Raw genomic sequence first — 22,028 nt, forward strand, 5'->3', positions numbered from 1 at the left:
GTACACCAGACAATTAATCTTTTAAAAATCAAACCATACTCATAGTATGGGCTCTCTGATTAAAGTATGGGATTTAAAATAAAACATAGATGATCTTTTGTTGCTATTCTTAAGAATGAATCCATGCTTTGGTAACAATAAATATTTAATTAAGTTTCTTTTTAATAAAAACTGTCACTGGTTGGGGGAAAAACAAATAATGTGTTTATATAGAGGTCTATTTTCCATTGGCTCCTCACCCTCTACACATACAGAGATGGGAAAAAATAAAATAAAATAAAGAATAAACCTACCCTAGAAAGTCATTCCCCATAAACGCCCAGAAGCTAGAACAAGAAGGGGCAGAGAGGGCCGCCTCTTGGATATTGCTAGGGGCAGTCAATATCCCTAATCCTGAACATCCTGAGCCTGAGGGAAGGCACAAGTATTGAAAGAAATTAGAATGTTCTCTTCTTTAGCTTCACCAGAGATAAAAGTTTTGTGGGGCAAAGCAGGGTGTTTCCTGTCTGATCTTCAAAAGATAAAACATAAATATGCCTAACAACTGAGAGGGTGACAAAGAGTCTAAATGGAGTAGGTATAAACTGTGCTAAAGGAAGCAGAAGAGGTACTTTCTGGGGTTCAGCCTAATAGAGGAAACCCAATGGGAGTGGAATCTGAAGGGAAAAGTCCTGAACAGTTTAAATAAAATAGGTATCACTGCAGAGCTCAGCCAGGAGAAGTAGAAGCTAATCCTTACCCATTTGTTATAAAAGGAAAATCTGTTACTCAAAGACTGCTTTCAATGGCTTGAGGGACACTTTCTTCTACTCTTGGTAGTAACTATGGGACCAACGTTGTCTCCCCAGAGTTCAACAGTGGTAGTATGTGCTCAATAAATATGTGCTAAAGAAAGTGTTCATGTCTGATTTTTTTCAACATTGGATTGCAATTTCTGAAGATAGTCATGTGTTGGCAAAACATTCCAAAAAAAAAGCTGGGGTCAATCTATCATTCTGTCTTAAACTGTGTTAAATGGTAAGTGATTGTATTTGTAAAGGCCAGGTTTCCTGAATAAAATAAATCAAAAACACATGCAAAGGGGACAAAGTGGGAGTCCAAAAGAGTCCATGGTATTTTAGGTATTCAAAATCCATCATTTTCTTCTCCATTTCAAAAAACTGATTTGAAGGAGTATATAAAAAGGCATGCAATTATAAGTAATTTTAAAAATTATAATAAATAATAAAAGAGTTAATGAGGGTAGAACTCTGAGGGAAACATAAATATGCATCGGACACAAGGAAAAGTCATCCTGAATCATACCTTCTTTCTACGCCATAAGTTGGAGGTTTCTTTATTCATTATAGAGCCTTATGAATTAATTCCTAGACTTGAATACGCTAAGAAACAAAATGAAAAGTCAAGGGCATCTTGCTAGTCTTGCCAGGGAAACAATGTGCTACGCTTTACCAGGTCTTGTGGGCTAAACAGGGAGATACTGAGTGTCAATAGCAAAGAAGCAATCTGCATTATTACTTTACCTCCATATCACTTTCTGAGGCAATCTCCCCAGAGCTCCAGCCAGTTTGTTAGCAATGTCTTCTGACAGATACTTGACACCAGCTCCAAAAGATACCAAGACAAAGCCATGTTCATTAGCACCATTTACCCATCTTTGGAGATCCTGTAAATAAAACAGGGCAGTAAGTTTTACAAAGACCAATCTAGTTTATAATTGGTGTCATAATCTTTCAAGTAATTTCTTAAACAATTAGTAAAGAAAAGAATATGATATTTTCTTCTAAGTAACTGCTGTTGTTTACAATATTTCACCTGATAATGCTAACTGAAATAAGGACATAACTGAAATAAACCGGACATACGGTTTATTTGGTAAGATCAGTAAGTAAAAAAACAACTTAAAAATCAGTAGCTAAAGCCTTAAAATCTCAGAAAAAGGTCAAAAAATGGAAATGACAACAGATACATGGTCAGAGATAAATTTGTATGCAGACACAAGCAAAAGATGTGGATTAAACATATGAAAAATCAATTATACTGGCAAAAATTTGTTAATACATCTTTGACAAATTTTTGCCAGTATGATTGATTTGCATTGAAAATCAAAGCAGTTCATTTTAAGAATACCATCCTTACTTCATTTTATTCTATAGGCACAAACTTGCTTTTAAGGATGTCGTCCCTTTGAATAAATCTTTGCCAAAGACACCCAGCTTCAGTATAGGAAAACCAATAGAGCCATGACATGTTGAGGAACACATTAATTCCACTGTAAGAATGGCACACTTGCTGTCCATTGATGACTCCTATGCCATACTGCAGTCATGAAAGCAGGGGCCTGACCCATTCTGTGTTCATAATGTGTGGAGTGAATTGCCACAGTTATATCTCATAGACCCTGCAGGTCTCTCGCTCAGGAAGAATGAGTTATTGCCATGGCTGTGTCAGCCATGCTTCTGCATTTCACACCAATTTGTAACATAACCTGATTTGTAGCTAAGGGTACTGCACAATAAGAAGTATCATCACAATGGCATCACTGCACAGCTTAATTATTTAATGGAACATTAAGCCTAAGTTTTCTTTCCGTTCCCTTTTCCCCTTTTCTACTCATTTTATCACCTAAAGTGATTTGTATTAACTTTCTTTATTGCACTCGTTCTTAGCAGGGGACAGAGACACCACATTTTATGTCCCCCCAAAATTAATTAGTAATGTCACTGCATGACCAAGACAGAAAGGAGGTGCATCCTTCTAGCTACTGAATGAGTAAAATAGGTTACGATTATTTGGTAGGGAAGAAAACCATACCAAAACATCTTATGTTCCAGGAAGCTCTATTTATAAATACAGAAAATCCCTGACTTATGATTTTTCAACTTTATGATGCTGTGTCAGCTATACTTCTTCAGTAGACACTGTACTTCAAATTTTAAAATTTGATCTTTTCCAAGGCTGGTAATATGCTTGGACAGTGACAGTGAGCTGTAGCTGCTAGTCGGCAATGAAATCAAGAGATGTACACATAACTGTGTGCTGTCTTGGCAGATGATTTTGTCCAAGTGTAGGCTAATGCAAATTTTCTGAGTATGTTTAGAGTAGGCTAGACTAGGCTATGACGTTGGTATGTTATGTGTATTAAACACATTTTGACTTGAAATATTTTCAACTTACACTAGGCTTATGAGAACAGAATCCCATTGTAAGTCAAAGAACATCTATATATAAAACAAATAGAGGCTATACCAACTTTGAATTAAAACTTTTATATTTTGCTACATTTACCAAGAATATCAAAGGTGCTGAAAATGTAATAGTATTATATATGGATTGAAAGTAATAAACAAGAGCAGAATGATTTAAAATTTTATGTACAATCCTAAGATAGAGGTACTTAAAACAAATATAAATGCTACACAGTAAAATCACTTGAACGCATATGTTGTAAAGGAATAGAAAAAATTATATTCATCATGGTTTCCTTCGGGAAAAATACTCAGTACTTTTAGAAGATAATATTCCACTTGGCTTAGAAGGAAGAGTGGGAACCAAGGTGATATGCAAACTGCTATTTTCTGAGTCAGAGGTGAAAGGCCACAGCAGAGATAGTAAGCAGGTGGATGCCTCACTCTCCCTTGATGTAACCCCTCCCCATGATCTCTAGTCTTCAGCCTAAATTCACAGAACATTTGGTGTGAAGGATACTTCATAAGACAATTGAAGGGGTTGGGTTTTGGATTCAGTTGACCAGGTGGAAGCGATCTTAAATTTGCTGAACTCATGGCAAAATTTTGAAATTGGAACTTGTATACTGATATCTTCCTGTGCATTGGGAGGCCCTCAGGATGTCTCACCTATATATAAAAATACAGGATTTTTTGGAATTTAAGATCTATCAGTTATAAAAGGCAAATTTACTTAATAACAGCGCTTAAAAAACAAACTTCATGGTAAATGTTTTTAGCGCACACACGCACACACACACACACACACACACACACACACACACATCCTAACTCCACAAATGTAACATTTTTAGAAGTAAAAGTACTTGAGAATCCTACTCCTGGTCAAATACCAAATTTTAAAACTGGAATAAAAAATTTATTTGTAGTAGCAACAAAATCCAAAGACCTAAGAATAAATTTGACAGAAATATACCAAATATACATGAATAAAACATGAAAACTTTACTAAGGGACAAAAAAGGAAACCTGCATAAATGGGGATAATGGAACAAGATGACAGAGACAATCAGCTGCTGATTTAAGAAAAAATATGAGATTCTATCCCTCTACTAATATAAGTCAAAGAGAAATTAAAAGTTAAATTGAATTATAATTTAAAAGGACTTTTAAAAATCAACAAAATAATAGACTGACAAATATTTACAACACACATAATAAAGGATTAATACTAAAATAAAATAGGGGAAATAAGGGCAGGTGCAGTGACTCACACTTGTAATCCCAGTACTTTGGGAGGCCAAGGCAGGCGGATGATGAGGTCAGGAGATCAAGACTATCCTGGCCAATATGTTGAAACCCTGCCTCTACTAAAAAATACAAAAATTAGCCAGGCATGGTGGCATGCACCTGTAGTCCCAGCTACTCAGGAGGCTGAGGCAGGAGAATTACTTGAACCCAGGAGGCAGAGCCTGCCGTGAGCTGAGATCACACCACTGCACTCCAGCCTGGGTGACAGACCAAGACTCCCTCTCAAAAAAAAAAAAAAAAATGGAGATTAAATCACAAGCACCAGAAAACCAGAAAGCACCCATTCACAGAAGGAAGCTAAATGGCATAAACATAAAAAAACCTTTGTTCCACACAACTAATCAGAGAAACAAATTTAAATTGTTTTCATATTGTTTGCTGGAAGGATAAATGTCTTTTCTGAAATGGCCTCTGGGTTTACTGTCTTATTAGCAAGACTTTCTCACTTCAAGATTATCTTTTAAATGGTCCATATTTTCTTTTCAGAATTTTACAGTATCATTTCTTTAATGTTTCAACATTTTATCCAATGAGAATTTATTTTAAAGATAAGAATAACACTAACATTCATATTTATTTTTAATCAAATGGTTAGCCAGTCCTTTCAAATTATTTAATATTTCATCTTCTCTATTATTTGAAATGCCACCCTCACAGTCTGTTTCTGAATTATATTCTGTTGCAATTATCTACCCATCTCTGTGCCAGTGCCAAATAATTTTATTTTACATTTTTGTATTTGCAATGGTAGATTTTCTTATTACTTTTCATTTTGGGGATTCCATTAGTTACTCTTATACTTAGTACATTTTTTAAGGACTTATCTTTTTTAGTAACTCATCAACTGCCATTTACTACCAGTACTACTACTTCTTAAATATGTTATGAATACCTGGGCATAAGGTACAGACTAAACCTTCTGTTTCACTCAGTATAGGAATTTAGAAATTGCACCATGTTTTACAGTGGCCAGCACTGCCGGCACATTTCTCCACTAGATGGCAGGACAGGAATGGAGCGACATCTGGGCTCAACCTGCATTACATGCCTCTACCCGGACTACCTCTATGGGTACAGGAGAAACTAAACCAAGGGGAAAAGCTGATATTTTCAAATTGAAAAGAAAATGAACACAATAAGGGACCAAATACTGAACCGAAAATCAGCAACAGTCACAGGCATTCCCTTCACTATATTAGAATGAGTAATTCCATTCTTATACAAATTAAGTATCCGATATCTACCTATACTTTGCTGTGTCTTTTGAAAAGACCACCTCACAATAAAAGTAATCATTTTATCTTCTTGTAGGATTAAGTCATCTGGCTGAAGTCTTTTATGTGAAAAAGTAGCATAATAAGGAAACATGGATAATATACATTCTATTTACCACAATAAGATGCTATATGTTAAGTATTTGCATTTATTTTTAATGATCATGACCTGGATAGATACTGATTTGTTTCTAGTATTGCCAGAATTCTTGTCCTAGAGTAATTATTCACCAAATGCCTTGACTGGGCCGCAGGAAGAGTAAAGCAGTGAGGGATATGTTGTCCTCCCCAGCCACCCATATCCCGCCATGTGGTGCTGTCTAGCATAAGCTAGTAAAACAGTCTAGCTCTGTGAGGCTGGAGACAGGGAAGAACAAAAGCTAAGGACCAGAGTCAGACTCTGGGAGCAACTTTGCCCAAAGCAAAAAAATTGCATTATTTTCAGGTAATGTTTTGATATTATGGACATCAAACAATAGAATATGGCAAAAAAAAAAAAATTCAAAGAAGTGGAAAGCAAGATCTTGAAACTTTTAGAGAAGATAATCATTGGGTAATTCCTTTTTTAAAATATACTCATCCCCCTATCCAAAAATAAAAAGAAACTTTCTATTCATTGTGGCTAGTGTAATTATATCCCAATGCCAGAAAATCATAAGTAGCTTCTTAAAAAGTGAGTTTCAGAACCAATGCAAGAATAATTAAAAGTTGGATGGTGCAAGCCCTCCTCCATCCTTGGTATGCTGGATTCTGAGGACGTCAGAGTCTTTTAGACCTCTAGAGGGAACTTTAACACATCTGAGGCATGGAGACACACTAGGCTGTCATGCTTGTGCCCCAGAGCTCTCCTGATACCAGCCTGCAACCCAAACCTACTCCTTTCTCTCCCCCAAGAATGGGAGCCTTGAGAAGGGCCCAGCACAGTGGAGAAACCTATAACACTGCATCCTTTGTTGGCCTCATCCATTTTGAGGAAAAGAATGCCTGGACTGTGAGAGAATCCTACACAGAGATGATAATGGGATAAAGGGGAGGAGGCTGGTATTGGAGTTGCTTTTCTTATTCCCAGCACCAACATCAATAGGGCTCTTTTCCCATTTCATGTTTCTGATATAAAGAATGCTCTGCTTTGGTCAGGTGGGTTTCAAGGAATTTCATTCTGCAAAATTTAGTAGGTAAAATAATAGTGAACATTTTGATACAAATGTTTTAAAAAACATCTTAGGATACCAAACGTGATCTCTGACTACTGTTAATATAGTTAACCAAGACTTATTAAACAAAGAAGAAAAAAAAGCACTGAAAATATAAAGGTCACCATTCAAAGTAAAAATGCACCAATCAGTTTTCACTGATTTGTGGAACAAAAGGTTTGCTTCAAACCCCAGTTACACAATTTGTATGATCTTAATGATGCCACCTATTCTCTCTGAGGCTCAGCTTCCACATCTCTAAAAATGCTTCTGATATGTTACAAGGACATTGCAGAGATTAAATGATATTAAATATATAAAAGTGCTTTGTCAACTAAAAATTATGCTGTTCATTTTTGGCCGGGATATCTGATAAGTAATACACAGATTATGGACTGAAATGATATTCACATTGAGAAAAGGAAAAAAAAAAAAAGAGGTCATTCTGCACCAAGATATATTCTCTCAGTTATATTTTTTTCACTATGTATTAGATGTTTCAGAATAAAGTTATTTAAAATACATAGATGAGAAATAGTACAAAAAATATTTACATGCGGCATCAAATCTAGTTTTCAGCTTTTCAGAAAACTCAAATGATTTTCCAGATGATCTAAAAGAGTATAAACTACAATTACCCTACAGAAGCAATAAAAAGATCAATGTCAAGGCAATGGTTCTATTTTAAAAATCTCCAAAGATACCTTTATTAACACAGTGAAAGTTCAGGAGAATGAAATAAACACCCAGAAGGGTGTATTCATATCCACTGAGATTCTGCAGTATTGGTTTTTCTTCATTGTGAGCTTAATTTTGCCAGTACAGTGACAATTAAAATAAGTAAGCAAAATTTGAAACCCTGATTTGACTTTGAAAAGTTAAATTTTCAAGGTTCTTAAGACCTTCAAGTAACTGAACACAAGCAGCCGGGACATCCCAAGGATATGATGATGGCAAGGTACTGAAGAGATATGGAAATTAACCACAAGATACGAAAAAGGACAGAAATAATAAATGGAGGTGAAACTCTCACCAGAAAAAAAAAAAAATCACCATAGAAATGACATCAAATTCTTTCTTACGTTACAAAAGAAAATTGATGAATGGATTTGGAAACCCAAATAATTTGCTAGGTCACTATTTGATAAGTGATTATTTAATAGCCATGATCAGCTGCTATGTACCATACCTAACACTCTTCTAGGCACCATATCAAAGAGTTTGTTCTGTCTTCAAAGAGTTTATATTTTTTAATGAGGCCATACCTACAGTAACTAGGTATGAGGAAATGAAAATCAGATAAAGTATTGAAACCTGGCCTCAGACTCCTCAGGTACCAATACTTTATCTACTCTATTCCTTCAAATACAGCGTGACATTGGGTGCCTGAAACTTCCCCCTCCTGTCACAGTTACTTACCAAAGTCACAACAAAGAATCCCCTCTATTATTCTCCCCCGTGGGACCTATTCTTTCAACAGGGCACTTACCATACTTTTTGTAGCATGTGCATTTATGCACAAGACTTTTGTTCTCCTATGTGTGAGATGCAGTAGGTACTCAATACTTATTTCTTTTAATAAATCAAGAAAGCTATTAGTCATCTAAATCTCTGAAAGCATAAACAACAAGTACACCACTTTATTTTGTCATTTAGTTAATTGGATAAATAACACTGTCGTGTCCCTAGAACTTAAAACAAACTATTGAGCACTTAAAAAAAAAAAAAAAAAAAAGTCTTCTTTTAAAAATCAAGCTTAGCTACTAAATTACGTGATGTACACAAACAAAAGAAAGGTAGTCTTTTTCCTTCCAGGAAAAAAAAAAAAAAGAAAGAAAACACCCAACATTTGTTTCATGATGATCAGTTTTATGCCATAAACACCTCTGTGTTTGATGAGGTATATTTAAATAGCTCCCAATTCTGATTACCAAGGTAAAATTAGTAATGTGACAGTGAAGAAGCCTTGTACATAACACCTTAATCAAATGATCAAAGTGGACATCATCAATAATGAAGCAAGTCAAAATCATGCACCAACTAATCAGATACAATGTGCAGAATACAGTATCCCTTCTGTGATATTCCTGTAAGGATGCATAACCTGAATCCAATTATGAGAAACATACGATAAACCCAAACTGAAGGACATTCTACACTACAAGCTGATAGCCTACAACAGCATCAAAATCATTAGAATCAAAGAAACACTGAATAAATTCAAGAAGAAGGAGCCTAAAGACATATGGCAAATAAAGGCAACATGTAATTCTGACCTGGATTCTTTCTTTATAAAGGACAGTATTAGTGGATCTCACAAAACTTCAGTGAGGTATAAGACTTAGATGGTAGTAATAAATCATTCTTAATTTTCTTATTTTGATGGTTTGTGTTATGGTTATGTAGAAAAATGTCCTTGTGGCCACGTGCGATGGCTCACACCTATAATCCCAGCACTTTGGGAGGCTGAGGCATGCAGATCACCGGAGGTCAGGAGTTCGAGACGAGCTTGACCAATATGGTGACATTCGTTCTCTACTAAAAATAAAATTAGCCAGGTGTGGTGACTAATAGCGCCTGTAGTCCCAGCTATTCAGGAGGCTGAGACAAGAGAATTGCTTGAACCAGGGAGGCGGAAGTTGCAGTGAGCCGAGATTGCACAATTGCACTCTAGCCTGGGTGACAGAGTGAGACTTCATCCCAAAAAAAGAAAAAAAAAATGTCCTTGTGTACAAAATGTATATCAAAGTTTGGAGGGTGACAGAGTATCATATAGAAATGTTATTATCAGATGGTTCTGGTTAAAAACAACTTTGAACTGAGTCTGCAAATTTCCTGTAGACTTAATATTGTTTAAAAATATAATTTTGGGAATTACACTACATAAAAATAAATACATAAAAGGAATATAGCTTTCAATTTAACAATTCCACAAGAGAAATATGGTTTACTATCAACAACAATTACCACCAAGTAACAAATGCCACATCCAGAATAAGCCCCTCTAACCAATAATCTTTGTTTCCAGACAACTTATATGGACTTCCTTTGTCTTTAAAAGCTTCTCCTTATTCCCAACCTCTCAGGTGCATCTATGGTCTGAAACAGCACGTGTATCCAGCACTGCAGACACTTGCTATAACCAAATAAACTGTTTTACAGAAAAAACAAATACCCCAGGATTGCAGATGCAAACTAAATAAATAAAAGTTTATTGTGGAAAAATCTAGATAATCAATTTTTATTTTTAAAGTTAAACTTCCTGCCATCAATTTTACAATCTGATTAACATAATGAGATGCAAATTACTTTAAAAAAAGACTAAACAGAACTAGAGACCAGGAATTGGTAAGTGGTCTATTTGGAAAAAACAATGTAGGAAAATATAAATTATTAGTCATAGTTGAAAATTATAAAGCCATTGCAAAAGACATTGGAATTATATTGCATGGCAGACTGTATGTTCCCATAAACAGCTAAAGCAATATTTCCAGTCCCAATGTGCTTTCAGAACCTCCCCATCAAGAGATGCTATGTCCACACTGTATAAACCTGGACAGGTTAGCCTTGGCTGACTCATGACTTCTCGGATCAATCGATCACAGAAGTCATCCTACACGACTTTTAAGGGTAGATCATAACAAAAGATACAGTTGACACCTACTTCTCTCTCTTTTGCAATACTCACCCTTCCTTTCCCACCACTTCAGTAAAGAAGGAAACATGAAGAAGACAAGAGTAGGTGTTGTAGGTAACAGCTTAACTAAGGTCTCAGCTAACAGCTAATCTTAACTGCCAAACGTAAGACTGAACAAGCCTGAGGATGATTCCAGCCTCTAGCTCTTAAGTGTTCTAGCTGATGCCCCAGACAGTACAGAGCACAGAAAAATTGTTCCTGCTATTCTGTCTGAATTCCTCACCTGTAGGTACGATAGATGGTTGTTTAAATGTCACTAGGGTGGATTTTACAGCTCTAGGAACTGAAATGTCTCAATGCATCTTCATTTGGCTTCTTTCTCAAGGGTCATAAATGGATCTGAAAAAACAGCACTAAGAGATCCATAAGGTCCCTAGCATATTTTTCTTCTCATAAAGATCAGGAAGAATAGAACATAAGCAACAGTCACTGAATATGTATTTTATGACTTTAAACCCATTTAGTTATCTATTTTCTTATTTTCTAAGAAAATATGAGAATAGATAAAGTTGAGGCCCAATAATACCAAAGAACCTAGTTCTAATCCATTAACCTATGGTCCTCATTATTACTTCAATAGAGAAAATATAATACTTACTGCGTTATTTCCAAAATAATTCGGGTAGCTATATCCCCATTTGAAGTCCAGTGATATTACCAACAAAGACAAAGTGCGGTGCAGATCTTGTTTAACCTGCATGCATATTCATTTCATCAATAATTCGGTATCTGTTAACAAACTTCTACTGGTCAGCTTCTATGTGCCAGGCACCAGGTGCCAGGAATATAAGAGAGTAAGATATGGTTTCCTCCCCAGAAGTTCATAGTCCATTTCAGACTCACGAGCTTCATTAACAGCACATTAATACTGCTTCTGCCCTATTTCCTCCCTGAAGACTGGGGAAATAAAGAGCTTGAAAATAAATAAAAAATTTTCCAAAAATGCACTTACATAAAATCTGTGTAAATTACAGCCCAGTTTTCTCTTGATTTCAGAGTTGAATTTACAAAGGAACAGTTTGGTGATAGGCAATTAAAGGTTGCACACCAATATTTTCAAACCAATTATAAATAAATTTATAATCAGTTAAATTAAATATCACACATTCATTGGCAACTAAAGAATCCCTTCTTAAGTAATTTTTTTTTCTAATGTAATACTGATATTTAGCATTTCTAGATTATAAACCACTATAGAGAAAAGCAGTAAATACAGGATTTAGCTAAAATCAGTCTAGTTCACATCGTTTCCAGGGTAAATCACTCAAATAGACCCTTCCAGGTCAATAACAATATCAAAGTATACTTGAGTCAGCTTCTCTCAAATGCCTAATGTAGTACATACCAAGCTAAACAAAGATCACAATATGCAATAAGGTCCTATCTTATGACTATGACCTCATGTATATTTCCATTAGCTCTAGTGTTTCTATGAGCATGAATAGCACATATGTTCAAGGGAAGAAAAGTCTTTAACTTTTATGGGGTAAGTGACAATATAGACTAGAAAACTAGGAACTGATCTGCCCCTTCTCCTCCATCTCACTCCCTGCTTTTCATAATCTATTCCTACAATTATTCAGGAAGTAAACTCGTCTGCAACAAAGTCAATGATCCAGAAGGGTATGGGCAATGGTGCATTAATCCTGGGATGAGTGACTTGATCAGATCAGGGAAAGCTTTTGTACCTTGGGCAGAAATATGCAGAGCCATGATAACAGTGCCTGCTAGACTATGTACTCTTCCATGTACCACCTTATATAAAGACAATTTAAAATTAAGTCTTATTCTTTGCTTGCATAAACAATGAGAGGATAAGAATAAGATAAAAATCCTAACTGGACCCAGCAAAGACTCCAACGTTAGAATAAACATCAGTTATCAAACATAGCTACATGGGGTTGCTATGACCTTCAGCCTTCCCTCCAGGAGCTGACCTGCCAAGAGCACTCTTTCATCTCATTATATTCTATAGAGTCTATTCCGTGGAACTAAAATTTGGATTTACCTCATGACTTCTTTCCATTAATACAATTTATCATTATGCTCACAGAAAAGTCTATAATAGAAGTATCTCTCCGAATAAGCAGCCCAAAATGTACTTTCTCATCAATTTCTTTTTATTGTAACTCCTAGGCCCTCACCTAAAAGTTCAATTCCCAATGCCAACCAGTATATTTTAAAAGTCCTATTAAAATACTCTCTATTCAATGCTAATGCTCAAGTTCTCTATATTAGTTACTTACAAAAGAAAATTACCCATGAGAAAAATCTTGAAATTTTCATTGGTCCAACTACCAGTTGACATCCAAGGCCTTTCTGTTTCTTACTTCCTACTTTGACCAACACTACACGGTTCTACATTCCCTTAGCTTAGCCCAACCCTGACCACTCTGGTGACTTTATTCACTATGATTGCTTTCGTTAGAAGTACTTCCATCAGTTGAAATTCAACAGGTCCTTCAAGCTCAACTCAAATGCTACCTTCAACAGATCCTTCTATGTCAGTTGAAACGGAAGGATTCCTCTTACTGTATCAATTCATGTCTAATTAGGCCACATTTAGGAATATCTTCTTTGATAATACTTTATAGCTTCTTTGGTTCTGTTCATATTTGCATATGTGATAAAAAATTATTTATATACATGTCATCTTTTTTGCAGACCATAAATTCCTTTAATTTCAAGGCATTCAAAACACTGTATTGCCCATAATTTGTGTACATTCAATAAATAGTGATCTGATAGCTTTAAATCAAATCCACAAAATAATTATCAACTTTTAAGAGTTTATTCCAATAATTCACTTGTAAATCTTTTCAGAAATCTATGCACATTTTCCCAAAATGTTACCGTTACACATGGTAATTTAGGATAAAGTCCTACTTCGGTATTTCAGGTGTATTTTGGATTATTACTTCAAAAGACATTTGGAAGATACCTTAAGGTCCTGGGTACAACAAAGTAATGTTCTCTACTTCTAATCCTGGGCACCAGAGAATGACAGATTCTCTCCATATGCGTAACAGTGAGCATGTTAAAGAGCTTATGCTCTAAGATATGTTTGTAACAAAGAGGGCAGGAGGAAAATCTGTTATCAGTTTATTTCAGCAAGAGAGCAGAAGCGGTGTATATTATGGAAAACTAGCTTGTTCTTGTTTTTAATCTTGAAATTGTCTTAAATTTCACATAAGATTAAAATGAGATGTGAGACTTTTATATTTATAAAAGAGAAACATGTCTAAAGAAAAAAGCTTAAGTAATTCCTAGAAAAGAACACTTGAAGCATTCCCAATTGTAGAAAAATGGAAAGAGTCAATCGTAACTTGTCTTTTCAAGTCAAACTGTTCGCATATTTTCTTGGTGTACTTTATTTTACTATGTAACTTCACAGAAACATTGATTGGTAAAAGAAACTACTCACCAGAATGAACACTGAAAAAATGGGGAAGCAATTTTTCCCTGCTAAATTAACAGCTACAAAGAAAAACTATACTGGCAAAGATTTCAAATATCTTGTCAAGTTCTAAAAACCAGAGTCTAAGATTAGGCAATCTGAGAACACAAGTACAGAAGGCATGTTGAGTAAAGTAGAGATCAGATCTTTCCAGGATCAATCAAGGAAGGAGTTTTTGAAAAGGTTAGTTTCAGGTAGGAAAGTCTGTATTAGAGAAAGAAAATGACAGGATGAAAAAAGGACATTTGGGCAAAGGAAATGACAAGTTCTATTAAAAAACAAAAAGTGTTGCAGAAGGAAAACTTGCATATTTGCGGAAGCAAAACCTTTGTATAAAAAAGCAAGAAATGAATATATCAGTGAAAGAGTAGGTGCAAAGGTTTTTCTTTTTTTTTTAAACAAAGCCCTGAATTTATGTTTGTTATAGATTCCTGTAACCTGAAGGCTGATTCTGACGAACTGCATACACCTCAAAATAGATTAAAAACCAATGACCAAAAGTCAGAAATGTCCCCAGGAAAACAGTTATTTCGATGAAACAGGAAATCATAGTCATAATATTAGACTAAGTATCTCATAATATATATGAATACATGTATATCACTTTAAATAAAAATTGACAAATCAACTTTAATGTATTTGTAAGTTGTAGTAACAGACTGCTTTGAAGGATATGAGGCTTTAAAAAATAGCTCACACCTACTTATGCCTAGTGTTCCATTATTGGAATGCTAAATATGGGGGAGTTATTTACATCCTACTGTTCAAGTCATCACCAAGGTCTGATTTTCCACTGATGCAAAAACTCAAGAAATTGCAACCTCCGGCATAAATGGGTTAAATAGACATAAATGTGGAAAAATTATTTAATAAGTGCTATTTGCAAAACATTCCAGGAGGATAACACACAGGTAAGATGGTAGGAAAAGGTCTCCAATGCCAGCCAATTGTCAGGCATTCTGAAATAATGCAACTCCAAAGGCAACAAATGTGACCACACAGCTGAAGTCACTGCAAAAGAATTAGCACCTGCGGAGAGGAGAATCAATGATCCTAAAACACTTCAAGTCCTCCGGGCAATTGCAGAATTGCCATGTGAGCTCAGGTTGGGAAAAATCTCTGCATACCAATGAAAGTGGTTAAAAAACCCACTGATCCAAAACATTGCTGCTTTTAATTAGCAGGTCACATCCAATTTTAAATCAGTGTTTATTGAATTTAAATAATCACATATAAATCAGTACTTCTCAAAGTGGAAAAACCCAAAGTATACCAGGGAATTAATACTATAAAGATATAAGATGAATATATTATTCTAAAATTTTAATAGTAATTTATAAATAAAGTTCAAGGGTTTTTTTTTTTGTTTGTTTGTTTGTTTGTTTGTTTTTTAACTAATAAAACAAACATAGGTAGATCATTGTGGAAGAAACTGCTTCCACCTCTTTAGTAACAACTTCTAACTTTTAGCTGGGCAACCCCACGCAGCCCAGCTAAAGACTACATTTTCTAGTCTTAGCTGAAGCTAATTGTGGACACATGGCTAGCCAATGTTCTGGCCAATGACATGTACTAAAAATGTACCAGCTGATGGCTAGAATGCAGCAGTCATCTTGACTGTGGGGTTAAGTGTTGCACAGAGGAGTGGTAGAGCAGAGTGTTGAAGGAGCCTGGGTCCCTACTGATTCTCAGCAGTCATACCACCCTAGACTGCCTATCTCAGAACTTTCTTGATGTGACACAAAAGTAAACTTCTACTGTGTATCGCTACTTATTTTATTTCAATTACATGGGCTAAAACCTTACCCTAAGTGATGTAACCACAAAGAATACAAAACGGGAGACTTTAAATAAATGAATAAATATCACACTTCTGATAGACTATATACGGCTAGCTCAGTAACACTCAAGTAGGCAAACTGATTCCTCTGTGGTGTGTAGATCTGAGAAGCACTGCAAAGTAAATTATTAGTATAATACTAATTTTTGGATCATTCATGTTGCTTTAAAACTAGAATACTCTACCCACACTACATTGGCAACCTCTAATACCCTAGGGATCAGAAATTGCATATCCAATATGCAATTCAATATTATCCAGGATCATTAATTTTAAAGAAAAGCTGAAATTATATTGTATTAGTAATTTATTTTCCAGCTGAAGAAATTGAAGCAAGATATTAACTGCTAGGCGGTAACCAGAAGCAGAGCTACAATTAAGCTCCAGTTCTAAGTTTTAATGCGGTGCCCTCCATCTTAAAATATTAGCATGGCTATACACTATATGAAATAATCCAGGTTATTTAAAGTTCCTCAAAAGGATAAAGTTAATAAATTGAAGCAATTTATAAGTATTTACAAATTTGCTCAATGGAAAGAAATTATGTTGTACTATATTCCCAAAAGTTACATTCTTTTTCTTTCCCATGCCATATATTTGAAGGCAGGGATAAGCAATGTTATACATAAAGAAATCTTAACCAATTTTGCAACTGGTAAACACTTTGTAGTTTCTATTAATTTTTTAATTATTTTCTTTCCTTTAAAAAAATGTGTTTAGTGCATAGGCATTCATCTACCATAAGCTCTGCAGCTGGAGTTTTAAAAATATGTCAACAGCTTGTTCCTCATAAATATATTCTTATTTAATTACAATCTACGACAAAATTGAAATAAATTATATATGCCTGAAATCTCATTTTTGTTCCATAATGGCAAGATTTTGAAAAATAATGCCTTTCCCAAAACTATTACAATAGAGCCTACATACCATTCATTAAGTATCCTGAATCTGATTTGACTAAAAAAAAAAAGATTTTCTGTGTCTGAGATCACATATGAATGATGCTAGTGAACATACATGCTCACACCATTTATAACCCTTCCTTCCGCACCACAAGTAAGAAGTGCATACTCTTCATTTCTCATATGCTTTTGAGTATTAATAATGTACATAAATGTTATCACATACTGATCTGCTCGGAGAAAGCTCAAATACGTTGAAATGGCATTTTATCCTAGACAATGAAAAGAAAGGGAATCAAAATAAGGAATCTTTTATTATATATGAAAAGTCAACTAGGCAAAGGATCTCAGAAGGCAGGCTGAATTAAGCGGATTTTAGAGTCTTCAGGAAATAAAAAAAATCTCTCTAACAAATAGCACATTGAATTGACATCAACTAACCATAAAAATAAGCAAGAACACTACATTGTCTATGAACTGAAATATCTGTCTATGTTCACAAAATGTCTTCCAGAGTTCTGTCAATTAACAATCAAAAACAAGGACAAAGTAATAGAAGGGGATAAGGGACAGAGGCATGGTGATGCCTAGGAGCCAGGAGCCTGAGTTCAAGTTCTGTCTTCTGCCCCTCACTGGCTATGTAATCTTGGCAAATTCCAGTACCCTAGGGTCACTTAGCCTCCTTGGACCTCATGTTTCTCATCTACAAAATGGAAATGCAAGCAATCCTTACCTTATAGGGATGTTATGAGGCTTGAAAGAGCTAATTCTGAATGGCTCATGCCTATAATCCCAGCACTTTGAGAGGCCAAGGGGAGTGGATCTTTTGAGGTCAAGAGTTTGAGATCAGTCTGACCAACATGGTGAAATCCTGCCTCTACTAAAAATACACAAAATTAGTTGGGCATGATGGCACAAGCCTGTAGTCATAGCTACTCAGGAGGCTGACACAGGAGAATCGCTTGAATCTGGGAGACTGTGGCTGCAGTGAGCTGAGATAGTGCCACTGCACGCCAGCCTAGGTAACAGAGTGAGCTCCCTTAAAAACAAACCAAAAAAAAAAAGCTAATTTTATGTAAATTGCTTAGAATGGTAACTGATATAAAAAAGCATTCAGTGAGCATTGGCTATTATTATTTAACTATCATCGTTAAGTAACGACCTAAAACAAAATCAGAAGTTATTACTATAGCTCCTCTCCTCAGGAAGAAAGCAGTTGACGTCTTTTATAACATTTCAAGCAATACCACTGGAGACTACTTACTAATTAAAGCTATAATTGATAAATTTGATAAAATCTCTACAGATGTCAATATGACTTTCTAAAAAAGAATAAATTATTTACTACTGAAATTGACAATCTGGTTCTAGTTGTATATACTTTTACAAACAAAATCAAATGAAGAGGTCAGACTAAATCCCAGTGATGGTAACATGCTTCTTTCCCTAGATCATTAGTCATGTTTTTGAATTCCAAAACATTTAGTACTGTTTCAATCTTTGAAACTTCTGCAAAAGCCTGTCCCCAGTGATTGTGGAAGTGCATTTCTGCAGGACTGTGACTCTAACATGAAAGTGGCAGTGGCCCCAACAATTTGAACAAATTGAAACAAAAAATATTGTCATTTCTAGGCATATCAGAAAACACTACATCATAATCATGAATTATTAGCATCACATAGCATGGAAATCTATTTTAAGAGACTAGCCAAGATCCTTTCCCATCTCTGGTTTTGTGAGAGAATTAGACCTAATGCCCTATCCAAGGTGTCCATTGCGTGCAATGAATTAACCTCTCTCGAATGCATCTGGAAATGGTACTATCTCTGTGTCATCTTTAGGAGAACTGAGAAAATAGTCATTCAAATCATTTTTTGCAGGGCTTTATTCTCCTGTGCAACCCCAGTTGTAAAATCCTACTTCTGGAAAATAACTTTTTTTATTAAAACAGAAATTATGTCCCATGGTACTCTTGATGATTATCATCAGGACAATGACAACTTCACTGTTTACCATATTGTTTCTATGACATTGATTGAGGCTGAAGTGTTTTATTATGCATATATAAATATATATACAGATATCTGTATACATATATCTATATACATAGACATATGTGTCATCTAATATGTCTTAAATTAACAGCTATCTTTATTTCACAGTGAATTTCAAACAAATAAATAGTTCATGTTGCTCTTTTGTTCAACTAAAGATATCTGATTCAGGGTCTCTTTTAATTAGCAACGAAAATAAATGTCAATTTTTTTCCCTGAAAGGCACTTTTGTTTTGTCACTAATCAACCCCATGAAGTTTTTCAAGTATCATATCACACATAAATCTTGCAAAACAGTATATCTAAGTATATCTTCGGAGCTAATTCACTTTGAAAGATCAATAGATAGTCTGCGATATTTCTTATTACATATACCACATAATAGGACAAAAAGATACTGTGTCTCTGCGCAGTTATCTATTTAATTGTTTACATCAGACTTCCTGCTTAAAAATGTACATTCTTGTTTCATTCTTTCTTCTGTCCCTCAAACCTAGACAAGCTCTAGCTCATAGTATACACTCAATAAACATTTGCTAAATCAACAGTGTCCTGAAATGTGTATAATCTACTGATTTCACTAACCTTTCCCTATACAACTCAGATAAATAGAAAACATATGTGTATCATATCAAAGCACAAATCTAACAAATCTAGCCTTTGTGAAATTGTCTTTTCCCAGATGGCATGTTAACTTAAGGTCTTTGGTATATATTGGATGACTACTTCTTTAGTATAAGCAGGTTTTTCTGTGATGACCATAAGAGAATTTTCCTTATTGTCTCTATTTATTTTTCATCTTGTATAAAATTAGAAATTTTAGTACACAATTACCATTTGTGGTCTTTTTCTAAAAATGTGATATATAAGCACAAAAATTAGTATATTATGGCCTGATGATAAAAATTTAATCATGCTGTTTAGGAGAAATCCAGAAAATGGGAAAATACTATTCAACCTCCAATAATTTTTTTAATAGTTTAGCCTATTTCAATAACAAATTAACTCTACAGCATTCAAAAATAGTGGTTAAAAACACAGGCATTCAAGAAGACCTGGGCTTGATATCTCACTATGCAACTTGGATTAAGTTACTCATCTTTTCTTACCTGATAAGGAAAATGAGGTTGCCAATACTTCTTGTATCTTACAGGATATTATGAGGACAAAATGAAATGGTGCATGCAAAGCACTCAACACTCTACTTCCTCGCGGTAAGCACTCACCAAACAATCACCACTGGGATTGTTTTAAAGAGACCTTGGTATTGAAACTCTTGATGCTTATCCTCATTCAAGAAACTTTCCCATGGCTTGGTAACAACTTCTCACCAATATTGGGATTTGTTAATTTGTTTGCTCACTGAATGTTCTTCACCATAAACACAGCCTGAATTCTCCCTTCAAAGTTTCCTTACATTTTCCAAACCTTGAAGATGGTTAGAAAGTCTGTCTTTGTGTGAAGACAGACTGTGTAGCGTGTTATAATTAATTATAGTAGAAAAACATAGCAGAATTAATTATAGTAGAAGAAGCTGAAAGTAGCTTTACGGTGCTAATAACCAGATTAGGAATATTAAGACATAAGGATATGAATGTATAACTGTATGTGATGTATTCCAGCAAAGTACTGCCTAAGAATGATAACTTAAGAGGCAAGTGGACCACTTTCAGCTGTAGAGGGACCATGCAGAGATGCATGTTGACCACTCCATGCTTCATACTCAGCATATGAGGCACTCAATAACCATTAACTGAAAGAAATGAAGGACAGGCGGGATTTTACTAGGCATAAAGCAAGAGATAGAACACTTTAGGCTGCAAAAGGCTCGAAGATGCATAGATAATGAATTATATATTGTATTAATTCATCCATTCAGTGTGTGTTTATGAAAGGACTATAATATGCCAGCCTCAGGGAGACAAAGACGATAAAATGAGTGCCTACTTCAAGAGATCCAAATGAGGAGCCAATGAATTCATCACAGTCCAAGGAGGGAAACATGAGTAAAAGAATCATTGCAATTCATTGTGATATGCTAAATATTCAGGAAAAAACATCAAAGGGTCCAGGAAGCCTTCCAGGTGAAGTGATGTTAAAAATGGCAAACAGATCAGTTTACCTGAAGTGAATAACTATGAGGCATAAAATGAGAAGGTTACCAATGAACAGGTAGGTCTGAATGCCAGTTATCAGGTTTTTTAACTTCATCATCTACATATGGGGCTCTGAAAAAACTATTTCTCAAGGGAGAAATCACATAACAAGTGCGTGTAGTTTGAAGATCAATCAGTCATTGTTTTCAGCATAGATGAGATTTAGAGAAGAAAGGCACCACGGCTGAAGGGTAAAGCCTGGAAAACAGGTTCATAGGTGCTGTGATTGTTCACATGCTAGGTCACAACAGTTTGCAGAAAATGGGAGTGGAAATAAACCTGAACAGAAAAATATAGATGACATTTCCAAGGAGGAACCACCAGTATTTGCTGAAACCAGAAAGGAGCATTGATAATTTGTGAAATGTGTATTTCATTTTTGATGTGTCATGGCTTTTAAGAGATCTAAATAGAATATTTAAAAAGAATGCCTGTGTTAGCCAAAGTGATTCCCTTTCTCTAACTCCTATGTAATATGCTTAAAGTCTTAGTTTTTCCCCCATCTAAGAAACCGATATAAAAATTACAAATGCACTTATTTGTCCAGCAGATTCACTGAGTACCTACTGTGTATAATGCCAAATACATACTGTGCTTAGCATTATCAGAAGGAAACATAGTTGGAGTGATTTATCTTTTGTTTTTTGAAATATGGTCTAAAATAATGCCTTGAAGCTATTTAAAGGCTAATTAGTACTGACTTCACTCAGAAAAATGTGATAATATCTTTTCTAATCCCCTCAAGTTCCTCTTTATCAGTACCAAATGGAAAAGCACAAAACAAAAACAACTTCTCCTTGTCACTATGTGGCTCAGTGCAATATTTTTTTTTCAAGGATATTCCTGCCTAATTGTCCCAACTGTAATTCAAGTGGCTTATTTAAGTGCTTTGTCATTCCCTAAACCTGTCTAACTATTAAAATTTAAACTTGATTTTTGGTATTTCTTTCAGT

The 22,028-nt window shown here is 35.0% G+C and overlaps 1 protein-coding gene across 3 annotated transcripts in view; it reads right to left on the bottom strand.

Moving 5' to 3' along the window:
- Positions 1-22,028, bottom strand: part of UGT8 (UDP glycosyltransferase 8) — a 90,741-nt gene that overhangs the window by 20,460 nt on the left and 48,253 nt on the right. For all 3 annotated transcript variants that reach the window (XM_003929436.4, XM_010340050.2, XM_074396971.1), the window contains one exon: positions 1,524-1,666. In XM_003929436.4, coding sequence (XP_003929485.1) covers positions 1,524-1,666 — 143 coding nt within the window. The remainder of the gene's footprint in view (positions 1-1,523; positions 1,667-22,028) is intronic.

The sequence above is a fragment of the Saimiri boliviensis genome, chromosome 3 (genome assembly GCF_048565385.1).
Source record: "Saimiri boliviensis isolate mSaiBol1 chromosome 3, mSaiBol1.pri, whole genome shotgun sequence".
In the NCBI taxonomy this organism is placed as follows: domain Eukaryota; kingdom Metazoa; phylum Chordata; class Mammalia; order Primates; family Cebidae; genus Saimiri; species Saimiri boliviensis.